General features: G+C 57.5%; 3 protein-coding genes across 3 annotated transcripts; 1 reads left to right on the top strand and 2 right to left on the bottom strand.

Moving 5' to 3' along the window:
• Positions 1-46: 46 nt before the first annotated feature.
• Positions 47-7,207, bottom strand: DDA1 (DET1 and DDB1 associated 1). Its single transcript, XM_066205467.1, has 5 exons — positions 7,089-7,207; positions 6,056-6,136; positions 5,088-5,139; positions 4,304-4,365; positions 47-3,037 (listed from the first exon to the last, which is right to left on the bottom strand). The coding sequence occupies exons 1-5, from the start codon at positions 7,089-7,091 to the stop codon at positions 2,927-2,929; spliced, it is 309 nt and encodes a 102-aa protein (XP_066061564.1). The 5' UTR covers positions 7,092-7,207; the 3' UTR covers positions 47-2,926.
• A 377-nt stretch (positions 7,208-7,584) lies between these two features.
• MRPL34 (mitochondrial ribosomal protein L34) lies at positions 7,585-8,141 on the bottom strand. Its single transcript, XM_066205466.1, is given in 3 exon segments — positions 7,585-7,969; positions 8,064-8,110; positions 8,112-8,141. Coding segments are annotated over 3 exon segments (339 nt in total). The 3' UTR covers positions 7,585-7,707.
• A 1,167-nt stretch (positions 8,142-9,308) lies between these two features.
• ABHD8 (abhydrolase domain containing 8) lies at positions 9,309-19,625 on the top strand. Its single transcript, XM_066205451.1, has 5 exons — positions 9,309-9,644; positions 13,300-13,996; positions 15,572-15,742; positions 16,585-16,801; positions 17,463-19,625. Exons 2-5 carry the CDS (start codon positions 13,311-13,313, stop codon positions 17,604-17,606), a joined length of 1,218 nt encoding a protein of 405 aa, XP_066061548.1. The 5' UTR covers positions 9,309-9,644; positions 13,300-13,310; the 3' UTR covers positions 17,607-19,625.
• Positions 19,626-19,681: the final 56 nt, after the last annotated feature.

Below are 19,681 nucleotides of genomic sequence, written 5' to 3'. Positions count from 1 at the left end.
GGGGAGGGGATTTAATTTATTTCTTTTTAATTTATTTTTGTAAAAATCCGCAATAAAAAAGAAAATTTATTTCGACGGCGCGTTCGCGTCTCATTTGCATCTCATTTGCATCTGTAAATATTCCAATTCAGCCTCCCCAGGGGATCCAGAGCAGCATTCCCAACCTCTGGAAAATGGGATCCCAAAATTCCCAGGAGCGAGGGAAAGGTGGGGGGGGGAAAAAACAAATTCCGATGAAATCCTCGAAATTTTATCATTTTATTAATTATAAAAATGTGGGATTGTGGGAAAAGAAATTCCCGGAAAACAGGAATTCCCGCGGAAATCCGGGATTTTTTACAGGAGTTTTGGGAAATTCCGGCTTTTTTTCAGCTTCACAATCCAAGATTTGGGGAGAGAATTGAAGAATTTTGAACGAGAAATTGAAAAAATCAGAAATTCCAATGGATATCTGGGATTATTTTTTTTTTTTCCCCCAGGAATTCCGGGGATTTTTTTCTGGGAATTTCTGGAGATTTTCCCCAGGAATTTCTGGGGATTTTTCCTGGAATTTTTCTGGGATTTTTTCAGGGACTTCTCTGGGAATTTCTGGGGATTTTTTCCCGACCGGGGATCCAGAGCAGGGGAGGGGGGGGAGCAGAGCTCCTGGAATTCCAGGAAAAGTTGGGAATGAGCTGGAGGAGGAGGAGAGGGGGAAGGTGGATCCCAAATCCAGGGACGGGAGGAGAATCCCAACCCCAAATCCAGGGATCAGCACAGACTCCGGGCATCCCAAAGAAACGCGGGGATCAAAATCCCAAATCCCTGCAATGGGATCAGGGCGGATCCCGGGGATCCCAAAGAAATCCATGGAACGAGGATCCCAAATCCAGAGAATCCCAAACCCCTCCAGCTCCTTCCCCAATCCCAACCTTTCCCGGTTTTTCGTTTTCCCGGGATCATTCCCTCATTTCCCCTCCCCCCCCCGGGGGGAAGAGAAACCGGGGAAATTCCAGCGGGAAGCGCCAACACTTTAATGGAACAACAAATTCCCGAAAAATCCCGGAATGCCGGGATGGATCCGCCTTCCTCTCCTTGGGGCAATCCCTGGGAATTTCTTTTTCCCAAGGATTTCCTCCCCCCAAAAAATCCGGCTCATCCCGGGAGTTTTCCAGCTGGAAATTCCCCCCCTCCCCCCCCAAACCCCAAAAAACCCCAAACAAACCAAAATTCCGGGAATTCCCATTTTTTTTTTTTTTTCTCCTTTTCCTCCCCTCCCACCCTCCACCCCTCTCAGCATTCCAGGAATTCCAAAGTTGCTTCCATTAAAAAAATCAACAAAACAAACCAAAAAAAAAAAAAATTCGGGATGAAGGGAGGCAGAGCCCCAAAGTTCTGGCTGGAATTCCAGTCCCAAATTCCGGGAATTCCGGCGGGATCCGTGTCCTGCTGCTCTTCCCGAGGTTCCTCTTCTGACGTCCCGAGGGAATTTTTTTTTTTTATTTTTTTGGCCGTTTCCCAACCCGGAATTGCGAGGATGGATCCGGGATTTTTTTTATTCCCAGGAAAAAGAGGAAAGGCGGGAATTCTCCCACAGAGTCAGAGCTGGGAATTTTTGGGGGTTGGTTGTTTTTTTTTTGGGATTTTCCTGCAGGGAGGGGAAGGAAAAAAGGCCCCGAATTCCAGGATTTTCTCGTGGAGAAGCAGCTGGAATTTTTTTTTTTTTTGGGATTGGTTTTTTTCGTCCTTTTCCTGTTTTTTTTTTTTCCCCCGAGGTTTTTTTTTTTTTTTCCCATGAATTCCGAGGTTCTGGATGATCCTGGAGAGGCGGCCGGGAATTGTCTCGATCCCGAGTTTTTGGTGGGGGAAGAGTTGGATTCACGTTCCTGGAATTTCTTCTCCAGGATTCCCAAAGTTCCGTCGCGGAAATTCCCGAATTTCATCGCGAAATTCCCAAATTTCAGCCGGGATTTTCCCGAATTCCGTCACGAATATCTCAAATTCCATCGACAAGTTCCCAAATTCCGTCACGAAATTCCCAAATTCCATCACAAATTCCCAAATTCCATCGCAAGTATCTCAAATTCCATCGAGAAATTCCCAAATTTCCGCCGGGATTTCCCCAAATTCCACCAGAAAAATTCCCAAATTCCATCAAGAAATTCCCAAATTTCAACGCGAAATTCCCGAATTCCATCACAAAATTCCCAAATTTTATCGACAAAATTCCCAAATTTCCAGCCATGCTGGGAAAAAAGGGTGTAGGGAATTTTCTGGAAAAAAAGGGAATTTTGGGAATGAGGAATTCTGGGAGATCTCAGGAGCTAATCCCAGGAAAATCCCGGGGGGGGGGGGGGGAAGGGAATTTTGGGAATAAGGAATTCTGGAAAATCCCAGGAAAAACTGGGAATTTTGGGAAAGGGAGAAAATCCCAGAGAAAAAGTGAATTTTTCCGGACTAAGGAATTCTGGGAAATCTCAGCAACAAATCCCAGGGAAAAAAAACAAAAAAAAAAAACCTGGGAATTTTTGGGAAGGGGAAAAAAAAATCCCAGAAAAAAAAAAAAGGGGTTGGTTTGTTTTTTTTTTTTTGGGGTGGGAGAATAAGGAATTCTGGAAAATCCCAGGAAAAAAAACCCAACAAACCAAGCCTGGGAATTTCAGGAACGAGGACCAAGCCCAAACTTCCCCCTCTCCATAAAAAAATTCCCGCCGTGTGCCATAAATACCAAACCCCTCCCCCCCCCCAAAAAAAAACAAACCAACCCACCCGGGAAAGAGGCGAATCCCAAATAAATAGGGCAGATCCCAGGAATTCCCGGAGGGGCCTTCCAAGGCAACAAAAAAAAAACCCCCAACGAAAAAAAAAAAAGGTGGAAAGAGAAGCGGGAAGAGCTTTGGGAATTCCCGAATTCCCGGCTTTTCGCTGCCGTGTGCTCGGGGGGGGTTTAAGTGTCCTCGGTCATGTCCTGGCTGCCGGTCCGGGCGATCTTCCGCGGAGGGGCCGAGTTCTCCCCCTCCAGCTCCCCCTGCTCCTGCTCCCGCTTCTTGGCCGCATTCTGGGAACGGGAAAGGGCCCCCGGCGATTCCGCAGGGGGATTCCGGGAGGGAGTTTAGAGAGGGGAAATTCCAGGGGGGATTGTCCAGGGGGGGAATTCCAAAGGGGGAAATTCCCGAGGGGATTGTCCAGGGGGGGAATTCTGGAGGGGGAAATTCCCGAGGGGATTGTCCAAAGGGGAAATTCCCGAGGGGATTGTCCAAAGGGGAAATTCCAGAGGGGATTGTCCAAAGGGGAAATTCCAGAGGGGATTGTCCCAAGGATTGTCCAGGGGGGGAATTCCAAAGGGAATTGTCCAGGGGATTGTCCAGGGGGGAATTAAAGGTCCAGGGGGGAATTCCAGAGGGAATTGTCCAGGGGGGAATTCCAAAGGGGGAAATTCCAGAGGGGACTGTCCCGGGGATTGCCCAGGGGGGAATTCCAGAGGGGATTGTCCAAAGGGGAAATTCCAGAGGGGAAATTCCAGAGGGAATTGTCCCGGGGATTGTCCAGGGGGGAATTAAAGGTCCAGAGGGGAATTCCAGAGGGAATTGTCCAAAGGGGAAATTCCAGAGGGGATTGTCCAGGGGGGAATTCCAGAGGGAATAGTCCAGAGGGGGAAATTCCAGAGGGAATTGTCCAGGGGATTGTCCAGGGGGGGAATTCCAAAGGGGGAAATTCCAGAGGGGATTGTCCAGGGGGGAATTCCCGAGGGGATTGTCCAAAGGGGAAATTCCAGAGGGGAAATTCCAGAGGGAATTGTCCAGGGGATTGTCCAGGGGGAAGGGACAGGCCCACCAGGGTGGGGATTCTCAGTGTTCCCCACATCCAAGCATTCCAAATCCCAGCGTTCCCACATCCCAGAATTCCCACCAAAATCCCCCAAGCCCAGCGTTCCCACATCCCAGAATTCCCACCAAAATCCCCCAAGCCCAGCGTTCCCACATCCCAGAATTCCCACCAAAATCCCCCAAGGCCAGCGTTCCCACATCCCAGAATTCCCAATCCTTACACGCCCCAATTCCCCAAGCCCGACAATCCCCCCAGAATTCCCAAATCCCAACATTCCCAAATTCCCAACCCTCCTCTCAATCCCCATTTTCCCACCCCTCAACCCCCCCAACATTCCCACTCTTCCCTCGTTTCCAGAGGCAAAACCAACCCCGGGATTTCCCGGCTGCAATTCCCACACATCACTAATTAACATCCCAATGAACCGATCCCAAATTCCCGGAATAAAACCGGGAATTTTTTGATCCCAAAAATTCCAGAGGTTTTTTTTTTTCACCTTTTTGTCCCACTGCTGGTGGAGGTAGCGCAGGAGGATGTTTGTCTTCTCTGTCACGATGACTGCGAGAGAATTCCAGGGAAAAACAGGGAAAAAATCCCAGGTTTTTCGGAGGGTTTGGATGGGGAAGGAGGGAGGGAAAAAGCGGGAATTGTCGGGGGAATATTGGGAATTATAAATCGAGGGGATGAAAAGAGGGAATTAGTAAAGGAAAGATTGGGAATTAATAAAGGGAATATTGGGAATTAATAGAGGGAATATTGGGAATAAAAAAAGAGGAATATTGGGAATTAATAGAGGGAATATTGGGAATTAATAGAGGGAAAATTGGGAATAAAGAAGAGGAATATTGGGAATTAATAGAGGAGAAAGTTGGGATAAATGAAGGGAATATTGGGAATTAATAAAGGGAATATTGGGAATAAAAAAAGAGAAAAATTTGGAATAAATAAAGGGAAAATTGAGAATTAATAAAGGGAAAATTGGGAATTAATAAAGGGAATTTTGGGAATAAAGAAGAGGAATATTGGGAATTAACAGAGGAGAAAGTTGGGATAAATAAGGGGAATGTTGGGAATTAATAAAGGAGAAGATTGGGAATAAAGAGAGAGAAAAGTGGGAATAAGGAGAGGGAACGTGGGGAATACAGAGAAGGAAAATCGGGAATAAAGAAAAGGAAAAATTGGGAATAAAAACGGCGGAAATTTGGGATGAGTAAGGGGAACGCTGGGAATAAGGAGAGGGACTGTTGGGACTAAAGAAAGGGAAAAGCGGGAACACTCACTCTGCTCCGAGGGGAATTCTCTGGTGGGCAAATACACCGAGGGCCGGCGGTTCTGCAACGGCAATTCCCAGCGTCCGTCAGCGACGGGAACGCTGGGATTCTGGGAATGTTGGGATTCGGGAACGCAGGGAACGCTGGGATTGGGAATGTCGGCATGTGGGGGTCTGGGAATGCCGGGATTAAGGAATCCTGGAATAGAGAACGCTGGGAGGACGCGGGAATGTCGGGAGTTGGGAATGCTGGGATGCGGAGTTGTGGGAATGCTGGCATCCAGGAATGGCAGGATGGAGGAATCCTGGAATGGGGAACAGCGGGGTTCGGGAATTGTGGGATCGGAAATGCTGGGAAGTGGGAATGCCGGGATTTGGGAATTCCAGGATTTGAGAATATGTGGAATCCTGGGAGAACGCCGGGATTTGGGAATGCTGGGATTGGGGGGACACTGGGATGTGGGAATTCTGGGAATGCCGGGGTTTGGGAATGTTGGGACTCTGGAATACGAGGATTCAGGAACTCCGGGATATGGGAAAACTGGGATGTGGGAATTCTGGGATCTGGGGAATTCCAGGATTCAGGAATGCCAGCATTTGGAGATTCCAGGATTCAAGAATTCCAGGACTCGGGAACAGTGGGATGTGGGAATTTCAGGATGTGGGAATTCCAGGATTGAGGGGTTTGGGGATTCCAGGATTGAGGGGTGTGGGAATTCCGGGATTTGGGGATTCCAGGATTGAGGGGTTTGGGAATTCCGGGATTCGGGGATTCCGGGATTGAGGGGTTTGGGAATTCTGGGATTCGGGGATTCCAGGATTGAGGGGTTTGGGAATTCCGGGATTCGGGGATTCCAGGATTGAGGGATTTGGGAATTCCAGGATTGAGGGATTTGGGGATTCTGGGATTCGGGGATTCCAGGATTGAGGGGTTTGGGAATTCCGGGATTCGGGGATTCCGGGATTGAGGGCACTCACGGAGGCCTTGCAGACGGAATCCGCATGGAACCTGCTGAAGTTGCTCTTGTTGTACACCGGGAGCCCCTTCAGGAAATCTGCCTGGAGAGAGACAGAATTCCCAAAAAATCCCAAAAACCCTCTCAGGGAGAGCCAGAATTCCCAAAAAAACCCCTCAGGGAAGGAGCAGGGAACCATTCCCATCCCAAAACGCCCAAGGGATCATCCCGGAGGGGCTCAAATCCCCCCAAATTCCCACCCCCAAAATTCCCAAAGGATCGTCCCAGGGTTGGGGGGTGGCTCCAATTCCTGAAATTCCCAAAAACCCTGAGGGTGGGGAACCCCCCCCTCCCAAATCCCAGGGGGGATCCCCAAATATTCCAACCCCAAATATTCCAAAGGGGGAAACACCCAGCACCCCCTGAACCCCACCCCCCCAGAAATCAAATGGTTCAGTCCAAGTTCAGGGTGCCCCCCACCCAAAACAAATGGTTCAGTCCAACTTTAGGGTGCCCCCCACCCAAAACAAATGGTTCAGTCCAACTTCAGGGTGCCCCCCACCCAAAACAAATGGTTCAGTCCAACTTTAGGGTGCCCCCCACCCAAAACAAATGGTTCAGTCCAACTTCAGGGTGCCCCCCACCCAAAACAAATGGTTCAGTCCAACTTCAGGGTGCCCCCCACCCAAAACAAATGGTTCAGTCCAACTTCAGGGTGCCCCCCACCCAAAACAAATGGTTCAGCCCCACCCTGAGGTGCCCCCCTGACTCCCCCATGAACCAAATGGTTCAGGCCAGCTTTAGGGTGCCCCCTGAACCCCCACCCCAGGGTGCCCCCACCCACCCTGGGGCGCTCCCACTCCAGCCCGGCCCACCCTCAGCCCCGGCAGCCCCGGGCAGGCCGCGGCGGGGCTCGGGCCCTAGAGGCCGGAAGCGGCCGCGGCGCGGGCCCGGCGGTACCGGGCAGGGCCGGGCGGGCCCGGCGGGGCCCGGGAGGCGCGGCCGGGCCGCTGAGGGCGGGCGGGGGCCGCCATGGCGGCGGGGGGCTCACGTACCATCTTCACCGCCGCCAGCCGGGAGGAGCCCCGGGCCCGCCCACTGCCATGGCCGCCCGCCCCCCTGCGCGTTGATTGGGCCGTGCCGGGAGATGCCGCGTTCCTATTGGACGTTAGGCCTGTCAATCACGGACGGGAAGGTTCGGTGGAGGCAGGAAGTGGCCGCGCGCGGAAGGGGCGGGGCGGGCGCAGCGCGGGAGGACCCGGATGGAGCCGCCGCGGGGCATGCTGGGAATTGTGGTTTGAGCTGGGGGCTGTAGTTCGGCGCTCGTTAATTAAGGAGCGGCTCATTAGCGGGAAGGAGGAGAATTCCTTCCCTTTATCCCATCCCCGAGGTGACGCTGGAATCGGGACCCCGCAGGACGAGCAGCGAAGGCGCCGCTGAGCGAAGCCACCCCCCGAATCCTTCCTTCACCCGAGCCCGCAACACGCCGGATCCCCCTCTCCTCATTAAACTCCCCGTCCTCATTAACGCAGGAAGTTAATTTAAACACACTCCGCGGTCCCACGTTTATAAACAAAACAACCCTTCGGAATAAACACACGGGAAAACTCGAGGGTAATCGAACAACCGAAGCAACAACCGCGTCCCCGAAGCCCGGCGGATCCCGGCGGCTCCTCAGTGGCTCAGGGATCTCCTGCCCTTGAGCATCCGCCGCAGGATCACGGCGATCCCGCCGGGAGTCCTGATCCGTTTGATCCAGCCGTGCGTCTTCTTCCGCTTCCAGTTGTTGGGCTGGTACTCGTTCCCTCGGGATTTTCCACGGATTTGTTGGGAATTCCACGCCGGGAGCGGGACGCGGCGGAGAACGGAGGGGTCGGGCAGAGGCTCCAGAGGGTTTGGGAGCGGCGGGAAGGGAAAACCTCGCAGCAGGGAGAGGCTTGGGGAAAATCAAAGCAAGAACAAGGAGTGAGGAGAGGGAAATTCGGGATAAAGTTGGGATTTTAAAAGTTGGAATTTCCCCCTCGCGGTACCTGCGGCCCCAAGCCCGCGCCCACACAGCGCCCAGCGCCGCCATCTTTGCTCCGCCCGCCAACAACGCCGCTCCCCATTGGCTCCGTCCTCTTAGCCAATCACAGCCGGCGCCGCGCCGCAAGGCCTGATGGGAGTTGTAGTCCCGGAGGGAGTCGTGGCGGGGTTACCATGGCGACGGGGGAGCTGTCATTGTCGCCAGGCCTGTGGCGACAAAGGCGCTCTCGGTGCCTCAAAGGGCTCCCAGAGGGCTGGAGAGGGATAAGGGATGGGATTCCAGGACACGGGGATGGGATCGCAGCCCCGGAGGTGCCCAAGGAGAGGCTGGAGCAAGGTGGGACAGCGGAAGGTCCAAGATGGGGCTGGATGCGGGTCAAGGTCCTTCCAAGCCAAACAATCCCAGGATTTTCCTTTCCTGGATCAATCCCAGCCCCATCCCAAGTGCAGGAGCACCTCCGGGCTTTTCCCTCCTGGTTTTGTGTCCCAGCAGGGATGAGGGGCTGAGGCTCACCCCTCCCAAACCCCGAAATTTGGGGGAAGAGACCCAAAAGTCAGCGCTGCTTTGGTGCTTGGCCTCTTTGGGCAGGAGGACACGGTCACCTGAGCTGGGACACACGGGTGGCACTGCCACACATGGGACACCTTCATGGCACCGCCACGTGCGTGACACCACCATGGCAGTGACACCTTTGTGGCAGTGACACCTTTGTGGCAGTGACACCGCCATGGCAGTGACACCTTCGTGGCAGTGACACCTTCGTGGCAGTGACACCGCCATGGCAGTGACACCTTCGTGGCGGTGACACCTTCGTGGCAGTGACACCGCCATGGCAGTGACACCTTTGTGGCGGTGACAGGTCGGTGGCACTGTCACCCTCATGGCCAGGCCACACTCGTGCCCTTTGTCGCCCCACAACCACCACAGTGTCACCACCCCATCCCAAATGTCACCTCTGCCCCCATCCCTTCCTGTCCCCATCCCTGTTCTTCTCCCTGTCCCTTTCCTTGTCCCTGTCCCTTTTCCCTTTTTTTCCCCTTTTCTCTGTCCCCATCCCTGTCCTTTATCCCTGCCCCCCTTGTCCCCATCTCCATCCCTGTCCCTCCCTTATCCCTGTCCCCATCCCTGTCCCCTGTCCGTGTCCGTGTCCCCGCGCGGGTCCCGCCGCTGTCACTGGCCCATCCCGGTGTCCATCACCCGCAGGTCCCGCCCCCTTAGGAGGGATTTGGGGCTTTCCATGGCGACAGCTCCAAGGACAAACCCCCCCCCGAGTCCCCGCCGAGCGGGGGACAAGCGCCCGCGGGAGGAATTTCGGGAATTTCGGGAATTCGGGGGATTTTTTCGGAGGGGTGCTGAAGGCAGCTGAAGAGGTTTCCTCCCTCCCGCCCTTTCCAAAAACGCCGGGAAAGAGGGGGAAAAAAAATAAAATAAATAAATCGGGATTATACCCACCCTGCTCCCCACCGCCTCGGGCATCGCCCGCGCTGCTTCTCCCACCGGGAATTCTGCGGAATCCCAGGATTTTTATGTATATTTTCTTTTTCGTCCCCATCGCCATCTCCGACATCCCCCGGCAATAAATGAGGTGAGCGCTGATTATTTTAATTCCCCCTTCCCTCCCCCCCCCGTCTCTCTCTCTGCGGTGCTGCGGGAATGTCCTGACGCCGGAGGGGGGCGGAAAATGACCCCCAAAAATGCGGGAATTGAAAAAAATAAAGAAATTAAATTTGGGATGCGAGGAGCGGGGGGGGGGGTTGGGATAACCTGGATTTCTCCAGGTGCGCCCGGGGAGGGAGGAGGGGAAGGAGGAGGAGGAGGAGGAGGAGGAAGGGGGGATTTATCCTGGAAATCCAACTTAAGGAAGAAGCTCCGCTCGTGATGCAACGGCGGGGAAGGATTGCTGCGGGAGGGTCCCCAGTCCCCCTGGAATTCCGGCTGGAATTTCGGGGAGAGCTGGCCCTGGCTGGCGGGGAGAGGCTGGGCTGATTCCAAGGGCTGATTCCAACCCCAGATTCCAAAGGCTGATTGCAAACCCTCATTCCAGTACCTGATCCCAAACCCAGATCCCAAATCTTGATCCCAAATCCTGATCCCAACCCCAGATCCCAGACCCTGGTCCCAAACCCTTATTCCAAACCTTGATCCCAAAGGCTGATTCCAGTGCCTGATCTCAGCCCCAGATCCCAAACAGTGATCCCAACCCCGGATCCCAACCCCGGATCCCAACCCCGGATCCCAACCCCGGATCCCAACCCCGGATCCCAACGTCTCTTTCCTGTCCCGAGGTTTTTGTGCCTCCCGCCGGGGGGGAAGGGGCCCGGGGCCTGGGGCATGTTCCCTTTCCCTGTTCTCTTTCCCTGCTCCCTTTTCCTTTGGGATGTTCCCTTCTCCCGGCCCTGTTTTTTACGGAGATTCCCTGCTCCCTGCTCCCTTTCCGCGGCCCCATTCCTTCGGGATGTTCCATTTCCCAGCCCTGTTCCTTCGGGATTCCTTTCTCCTGTTCCCTTTTCCTATTCCTGTTCCTTAGGGATGTTCCCTTTTCCCGTCTCTTTCCCTTAGGGCTGTTTCCCTTTCTCTCCTCCCTTTTCCTGCCCCGGTTTTGGGGGATCATCCCTTTTCCCTGCTCCCCTTTCCCAGCCCTTTTCCTTTGGGATGATCCCCTTTCCCTTCTCTTTGCCTTAGGGATGTTCCCTTTTCCCAGCCCGGTTTTTTAGGGATGTTCCCTTTATCCCGTTCCCTTTTCCCAGCCCCATTCCTTAGGGATATTCCCCTTTTCCTGCTCCCTCCCTGTGCCATTCCCACGTCTCCCAAATCATTCCGTGTCCCCCGTGCCAGCCCCCGTGTCAGGATCCCCATGGAAGGATCCTCCCAGCAGGATCCCAGGGCAGAATCCCTCAGCCGGATCCCTCTGGCTCCAGGATCCCTCAGCCAGATCCCTCTGACGTGATCCCAAGGTCGGATCCCTCAGCTGGATCCCTCGGCCAGATCCTTTGGCTTCAGGATCCCTCTGTCGGGATCCCTCGTCCAGATCCCTCTGACGTGATCCCGAGGTCGGATCCCTCAGCTGGATCCCTTTGGCTCCAGGATCCCTCATCCAGATCCTTTGGCTGGATCCCTCGGTTGGATCTCTCAGCTGGATCCCGCCATTCCCGTCACAGAGCCGGCACCAAATTCCCGGAATTCCCAAATCCAGGGATGGGACGTGCAGGACCCGGGCTCAGGCTGGGAATTGGGAACTGGGACAATCCTGTCCCGTTCCCATGGCAACGGCAGCATTCCCGACTTCCCACATCCACCGGGATCCTTCTCCTGCCTTTTCCCTCCCTGGATGTTCCCGGGAGATGGAAATCCGGGAATGAGGCCGGGATGGGGCTGGATCCCCGGGATCGACAATTCCCACCGGGATTTGTCCCCGGAAATGCCGGATTAGGGCATGCCAGAGGGGATTCCCAGCCTTAATTCCAGGATTTCAGGGGGTTTCCTTGGATTTCCATCAGGAATGGGGAGATCTCAGACTGGGATCTCCTGCCTGGGGGGATCGAAGTGGATCCAGCTGCTCCAGAGGGATCTGGGATCCTGCAGGAATGGGAACTGGGATCCCGCGGGAATGGGAACTGGGATCCCGCAGGAATGGGAACTGGGATCCCATGGGAAGTGGGATCCCACGGGAATGGGAACTGGGATCTCACGGGAATGGGAACTGGGATCCCACAGGGATGGGAACTGGGATCCTGCAGGAATGGGAACTGGGATCCCACAGGAATGGGAACTGGGATCCCACGGGAATGGGAACTGGGATCCCACGGGAATGGGAACTGGGATCCCACAGGAATGGGAACTGGGATCCCACAGGAATGGGAACTGGGATCCCACAGGAATGGGAACTGGGATCCCATGGGAAGTGGGATCCCATGGGAATGGGAACTGGGATCCCGCAGGGATGGGAACTGGGATCCCTTGGGAATGGGAACTGGGATCCCGCAGGGATGGGAACTGGGATCCCTTGGGAATGGGAACTGGGATCCCTTGGGAATGGGAACTGGGATCCCGCAGGGATGGGAACTGGGATCCCTTGGGAATGGGAACTGGGATCCTGCAGGAATGGGAACTGGGATCCCGCAGGAATGGGAACTGGGATCCCGCAGGAATGGGAACTGGGATCCCGCAGGGATGGGAACTGGGATCCCGCAGGGATGGGATCGGGGCTCCCGCCCGCCAGGATCCCCCCGGATCCCGCTCTGTTTTCCCATCAATAATTCACCACCTTCATTTTCCCTCATCCACAATTAACCCATTCCTGACCTCCATGCCCCCATTCCAGCTATTCCCAGAAAAATCCCAACTTCCCAACATTTCCACTGCAGGAAGGAGCTTTGGGAACAGCCAGGACAATTCCACACCCTCCATTCCTTATTTTATTTTATTTTATTTTATTTTATTTTTTATTTTTATTTTTGTCCTAATTTTCCCATTTTCCCACATTTTCCCCCCTATTTTTCCCCCCATTTTTCCCATTTCCCCCTCATTTTTTTCCACACTTACCCAGTTTTTCTCCACATTTCCCCCCTCATTATCCCACATTTTTCCCGAATCCTCCTCATTTTCCCCCGTTTTCTCCCCCCGCAGGCATCCCCGCCATGCTCACCAGCCACATCCCATGGCATTCCCACTGCCACATCCACCTGCAGGAACTGGGGCTGAATCCCTGATTTCCATGTTCTCCCTGATTTCCATGTTCTCCTTGATTTCCCCTCATTTCCCCCCACATTTCCCCCACATTTCCACTCATTTTTGTCCTAATTTTCCCACTTTTTTCCCTAATCCTCCTCATTTTTCCCTCATTTTCTCCCCGCCCCGCAGGCATCCCCACCATGCTGACCAGCATCACCGACGGCTTCCCATTGCCACATCCACCTGCAGGAACTGGGGCTGAATCCCTGATTTCCATGTTCTCCCTGATTTCCATGTTCTCCCTGATTTCCCCTCATTTTTCCCTCATTTTTTCCCCATTATCCCACATTTTCCCCCAATTTTCCCCATTTTCTCCCCACCATGCTGACCAGCATCACCGTCAGCTTCCCATTGCCACATCCACCTGCAGGAACTGGGGCTGAATCCCTGATTTCCATGTTCTCCCTGATTTCCATGTTCTCCCTGATTTCCCCTCATTTTCCCCTCATTTTTTCCCCACTATCCCACATTTTCCCCCTAATTTTCCCCATTTTCTCCCCGCCCCGCAGGCATCCCCACCATGCTGACCAGCATCACCGACGGCTTCCTGTGCTGCCTGCTGGGCAAGAGCCCCAACGCCGTGGGGCCGCTGGACAGCCTTGACCGCGGCGACGGCTTCACCTTCCTGGAGGTCAAACCCGGCCGCGTCCTCCGCGTCCGCCACAGCGTCCCCAAAAACCGCCCGGCGTCCCCGCGGGATCCGCCGCGACGCGAGGAGGATGAGGACGAGGAAGGATCCTGCGGCACCGTGCGCTGCAAACGCCGCATCACCCTCTACCGCAACGGCCAGCTGCTCATCGAGAACCTCGGCGACGCCCCGGAGCGCCAAAATCCCGATCCCGCCGAGCCGGACGCGGCCGATCCCGCCGGGACCCCCACGCCGGGGAAACGCCGCAAGCGCAAACCCAAGAAGGTGGTGACGGTGGATTGCCGAAAACGCATCACCAGCTGCAAGGGCACGCACGGCGACGTGGTGCTGTTCTTCATCCACGGCGTGGGCGGCTCGCTGGACATCTGGAAGGAGCAGCTGGAGTTTTTCTCGGGGTTGGGCTACGAGGTGGTGGCCCCGGACCTGGCGGGGCACGGCTGCAGCTCGGCCCCGCCCGTGGCCGCCGCCTACACCTTCTACGCCCTGGCCGAGGACATGAGGGTCGTGTTCAAACGCTACGCCAAGAAGAGGAACATCCTCATCGGGCACTCCTATGGGTAAGGGGCCGTGGAAAAACGGCCATGGTCGAAAATCCCAAGTTTTAGAAGTGTAGCGTTCTCGTTCTGGATAAAAATCCCATTTTTTATCCCGTTTTTATCCCAGTTTTGTCCCATTTTTACCCCAGTTTTGTCCCATTTTTATCACATTTTTGTCCTATTTTTATCCCATTTTTACCTCGCTTTTTTCCCGTTTTTCCCATTTTATCCCGTTTATCCCGTTTTTATTCCACTTTTATCCTGTTTGTCCCAATTCTATCTCATTTTTACCCCATTCGCCCCACTTTTATCCCATTTTATCCCATTTTTTCCCCATTTTTGTCCCGTTTATCCCGGTTTTCAGAGCTCCCGAGCACCCTTGGGGTGTGTCTGGGTGTCCCAGCGCTAATCCCGGAGAGGGAAGGGGAAGGGCAGGGCCTATAAATAGGATAAACCCGGGATTAGGTCTCCTCCTTAGGCGGGGACTAAAGGGAGAGGAGGAGCCGGAGCTGGCTCTGATCCAGGCGGGATTGGGTCAGATCCAGGTGGGATTGGTTTGGCTCCGGGCGGGATTGGGTCAGATCCAGGCGGGATTGGGTCAGATCCAGGCGGGATTGGTTTGGATCCCGGTGGGGTTCACTCGGATCCCGGCGGGATTGGTTTGGATCCCGCTGGGGCTCACTCGGATCCCGGCGGGATTGGCTCGGGACAAGGCTGGGACATCCCGGAGGTGACCCGGGCCGGGCCGGGCGGGGTGACACAAACTCCTCCCCGCAGAGCGGTCTGGGGGCGCGGGGCCCTCCCCAAAAATCTGGGGGAGCCGCTGGGCAGCCGTGGGTGCGTGTGGCGGGTGGGAGCGAGGGGAACGCTCTGGTGGGAAGGGTGGGGAGGGCAGGGACAGCTGTGGGTGTGACAAAGGGACACTGCCAGGGTGGGACAGGGACAGGGCCAGGGACACTGCCAGGGTGTGACAGGGACAGGGGTGGGGACAGGGGACATTTTGAACTGTCCCAGGGTGCCCCAAGGAACACTTCCAGGGGTGGGACAGGGACATGGGACACCAGGACATGGACAGGGACGTGAGCAGGGACACGTCCCAGTGTCCCAGGGTGCTCCAAGGGACACTGCCAGGGACACGACAGGGACATGGGCACACGGGACACATTGGCATGGGCAGGGATGTGGACAGGGACATGGGAATGGGACACCAGGACATGGACAGGGACACGTCCCACTGTCCCAGGAACACCTCCAGGGATGGCACAGGGACATGGGACGTGGCCATGGGGCACCGAGACACTCACAGGGACATGGGACACCAGGACACGCACAGGGACATGGGACATGGGACACTGGGACACTCACAGGGACATGGGACACCGGGACACTCACAGGGACATGGGACATGGGCATGGGACACCGGGACACTCACAGGGACATGGGACATGGGGATGGGACAACTCCCCCTGTCCCAGGGACACAACCAGGGATGGCACAGGGACGTGGGACACCAGGACACTCACAGGGACAGGGGACGCAGCCATGGGACACCGGGACACTCTCAGGGACGTGACAGTGTCCCCGGTGTGTCCCCAGGGTGTCGTTCTGCACGTTCCTGGCGCACGAGTACCCGCAGCTGGTGCACAAGGTGATCATGATCAACGGCGGCGGCCCCACGGCGCTGGAGCCCAGCCTGTGCTCCATCTTCAACCTGCCGCCCTGCGTGCTGCACTGCCTGTCCCCCTGCCTGGCCTGGAGCTTCCTCAAGTGAGTGACACCCGGGGACAGCCTGTGACACCCCTGGGGACACCCTGTGACACCCCTGGCACTGCCAGTGTGACACCCAGGGGACACCTCGGGGGGCTGGGGACACCCTCCATGGCCCTGCGTGCTGCACTGCCTGTCCCCCTGCCTGGCCTGGAGCTTCCTCAAGTGAGTGACACCCGGGGACAGCCTGTGACACCCCTGGGGACACCCTGTGACACCCCTGGCACTGCCAGTGTGACACAGAGGACAGGGGGTGGTTTTTTGGGGACGCTGGTGGTTTCCTGGCACCTCTCAGGAGGCTCATCTTGGCATTTCTGATCCCGAGAGAGGGGACACAGAGTGGCTTTCTGGGGGCTGCTGTGCCATCCCCGGGGACACTGTGGCACTGCCAGTGCTCAGGGAGGGGACAAGGGGTGGCTTTTTGGGGTCTGGAGTGTTCCCACCCCCCAAATTTTGGGGCTAAGCCCCGTTTCCCCCTGTGCCAGGGCCGGCTTTGCCCGCCAAGGTGCCAAAGAGCAGCAGCTGCTGAAGGAGGGGACAACGCGGGGGGGGACATTGTGACACCTGTCAGGGGACTCACCCTGGCACTGCCAGTGCTCAGGGAGGGGACAGGGGGTGGCTTTTGGGGCTCTGGGAGCTTCTGAAACCCCTCAGAGGGCTCATCCTGGCACTGGCACTGCTGAGGGAAGGGGGCACAGGGCTGGAATCTCCTGCCACCTCTCAGGGGTCTCATCCTGTCACCGTCACTGTGACACAGGGGACATGGGGTGGCCTTTTTGGGGTCTGGAGTGTTCCCGCCCCCCAAATTTTGGGGCTAACCGCCGTTTCCTCCCCCGTTTCAGGGCCGGCTTTGCCCGCCAAGGTGCCAAAGAGAAGCAGCTGCTGAAGGAGGGCAACGCCTTCAACGTCTCGTCCTTCGTGCTCAGGGCCACCATGAGCGGCCAGTACTGGCCCGAGGGGGACGAGCTGTACCACGCCGAGCTGGCCGTGCCCGTGCTGCTGGTGCACGGCATGCACGACAAGTTCGTGCCCGTGGAGGAGGACCAGAGGATGGCAGAGGTGCACGAACCCTCCCCTCTCGGCGGGTTTGGGGTTTTTTGGTTTTTTCTCTCCGCTCTCCAAACACACACACAAAAAAAAGAAAGAATTGGGGGTTTTGGATGTGGGTGGGGTGGGAGGGAGAGGGGAAATGTGCTGGGGGAAAGGGTGGAGTGGGCAGGGACAGCTGTGGGTGTGACAGAGGGACACTGCCCGGGTGGGGCAGGGACAGGGACAGGGACAGGGACAGCTTGGTGTGGGCAGGGACAGGGATGGTACAGGGACACCAGGACATGGGCAGAAACATGTCCCACTGTCCCAGGGTGCTCGAAGGGACACTGCCAGGGATGTGACAGGGTTGTGGGCAGGGACACCTTGGCATGGGCAGGGACGGGGACAGGGGCATGGGACACTTTCAGGGAGGGGACAGGGGATGGCTTTGGGGGACTGGGATCTTGTGCCACCTCTCGGGGGTCACCCTGGCACTGCCACTCCCGAGGGAGGGGACAGCAGGTGACTTTTGAGGGGCCTGGGGGGGGGGGGAGGGGGGTGTCTCCCGTCACCTTTTAGGGGCACATCCTGGCTCTGCCACTGCCGGGGGAGGGGACAGGAGGTGGCATTAGCAGGCCTGGCGCCCCGTGGCACCCCTCGGGGGTCTCACCCCGCGCCCGTCCCCCCGCAGATCCTGCTGATCGCCTTCCTCAAGGTGATCGACGAGGGCAGCCACATGGTGATGCTGGAGTGCCCCGACACGGTGAACACGCTGCTGCACGAGTTCGTCCTCTGGGAGCCCGACACGCCCCGAGGCGACGGCGACACCAAATGAGGGTCCGCGGGCTGCTCCCCCGGGAGCGCGCGGGGGGCTCGGGCACGAGCCCGGTTTGTGTCCCTGGGCGCGGAGCGAGCGCGGCTCCGCCAGGGCGGGATGTGCGGCGCCGGGAGAGCGGGCTCGGAGAGGCGGCGGAGCCGGTCCCCAACCCCGGGGACAGCGGGGACAGCCGGTCCCCAACCCTGGACACGGTACGGCCGGTCCCCAACCCCGGGGACAGCGGGGACAGCCGGTCCCCAACCCTGGACATGTCACAGCCGGTCCCCAGCCCCGGGGACAGCGGGGACAGCCGGTCCCCAACCCTGGACACGGTACGGCCGGTCCCCAACCCCGGGGACAGCGGGGACAGCCGGTCCCCAACCCTGGACATGTCACAGCCGGTCCCCAGCCCCGGGGACAGCGGGGACAGCCGGTCCCCAACCCTGGACACGGTACGGCCGGTCCCCAACCCTGGACATGGCACAGCCTGTCCCCAACCCCGAGGGACACCGGGGACAGCCGGTCCCCAACCCTGGACATGGCACAGCCTGTCCCCGACCCTCGACATGGCACACTTTGTCCCCAAGGCCGGGGACAGTGGGGACACGCCACAGCTGGTCCCCGACCAGCCCCGGACATTGGCACACTTGCTCCCCGGCTCCGGGGACAGCAAGGACTTGGCACAGCCGGTCCTCAACCTTGAACATGCCACACCTTGTCCCCAGATGAGCCACACCAGGTCCCCAACCCCGGGGGGACAGCAGGGGACACGGCACACCTGATCACCAGACCCCGGACACGCCACCCGCTGTCCCCAAGCCCGGACACGCCACCCACTGTCCCCACCCGCCGTCCCCTGCAGCGGCTCCATCCCGGATGTTTTGTGTCCCCATCGTTGTCATTGCCGCACGCAGCGACAGCTCCGGGGACCCCCAGAGGAGGCGGCGGCACGGGGGGGGACACGGAGGTGGCACCGGGCGACACGGGAGGGATTTTTGGGGCGGTTTTAAGGAGAAGCCGGAGGCTCCTGTGCGTTGGGATCCGCCCGGATTTGGGGGGGGTCCCTGTGGGGTTCGGCGGCTCCTGCTGGGAGGAGGAGGATGAAGAGGAGGATTCCCGGGATGAAGGTTTGGGACCATCCCGCGTGTCCCCGCTGCCACCTCGGCCGTGTCCCCGCTGTCACCATCGCTCTTCGGGCCCCTCGGGGCCACCCCCGCGCCTTGCCAGCGGCTCCGACCCCCGCGATCCCCCCCCCCGGCATTCCCGGGGATCATTCCCGGTGATGATTCCCGGGGACCCCCAGGGATGATTCCCTGTGAGGATTCCCAGAAATTCCCTGTGATTCCCGGTGATGATTCCCGGTGATGATTCCCGGGGATTCCAAGAATTCCAGTGATGATTCCCGAGGATTGGCGGTGATGATTCCCGGGATTCCCGCACAGATCCCCGGGATCCGGGACCACCCGATCCCACCCCTGCGGTACCGATCCCACCATTCCCGCCCTTCCCGGCGCCACCCGAGGAGCCACTCGAGGATGTCGCCGGTGTCACCTGTCACCGGTGTCACTTGTCACCCCCCGCCCCCAAAATCCCCGACATTGAAACCAAAGAGAGCGCCGACCCCATGGGAAACCTCACCCCTGTCCCTTGTCCCCACGGTGTCCCCACGGTGTCCCCAGCCTGTCCCTATGACCCACAAGGGGCCTGGCACCGCACCCAGGGGGCTCAGGGCACCCCACAATGTCCCCAAGGTGTCCCCACCCTGCCCCACACGGGGCTGGCACCGCACCCAGGGGGCTCAGGGCACCCCACATTGTCCCCACTGATGTCCCCAAGGTGTCCCCTGTGCCAGCCCCGCCCGCTGCTGTCTCATAATGAGAATTTTACCCAACCCTGGCACCCCCCAAAAACGCCACCCGACGTCCCCCCCAAAAAACGCCAGGCGGCTGTGGGGGGGTGACAGCTGTGTCCCCTCGTGCTGCCACCACCGTGTACGTGTCACCCTGTCCCAGTAAAGCCGTGCTGTGTCCCAGCTGTGTCCCCAACGTGTCCGGTTCCATGCAGGGGACGCCTCGGGGTGGGGACGGGACCCC

Source organism: Chamaea fasciata, unplaced genomic scaffold (assembly GCF_029207755.1).
Source record: "Chamaea fasciata isolate MVZ Bird 193981 ecotype frontalis unplaced genomic scaffold, bChaFas1.0.hap1 SCAF_28, whole genome shotgun sequence".
Taxonomy (NCBI): Eukaryota; Metazoa; Chordata; class Aves; order Passeriformes; family Sylviidae; genus Chamaea; species Chamaea fasciata.
The sequence above is the reverse complement of the archived record's forward strand: the minus strand, read 5'-3'. Positions and strand labels throughout refer to the sequence as shown.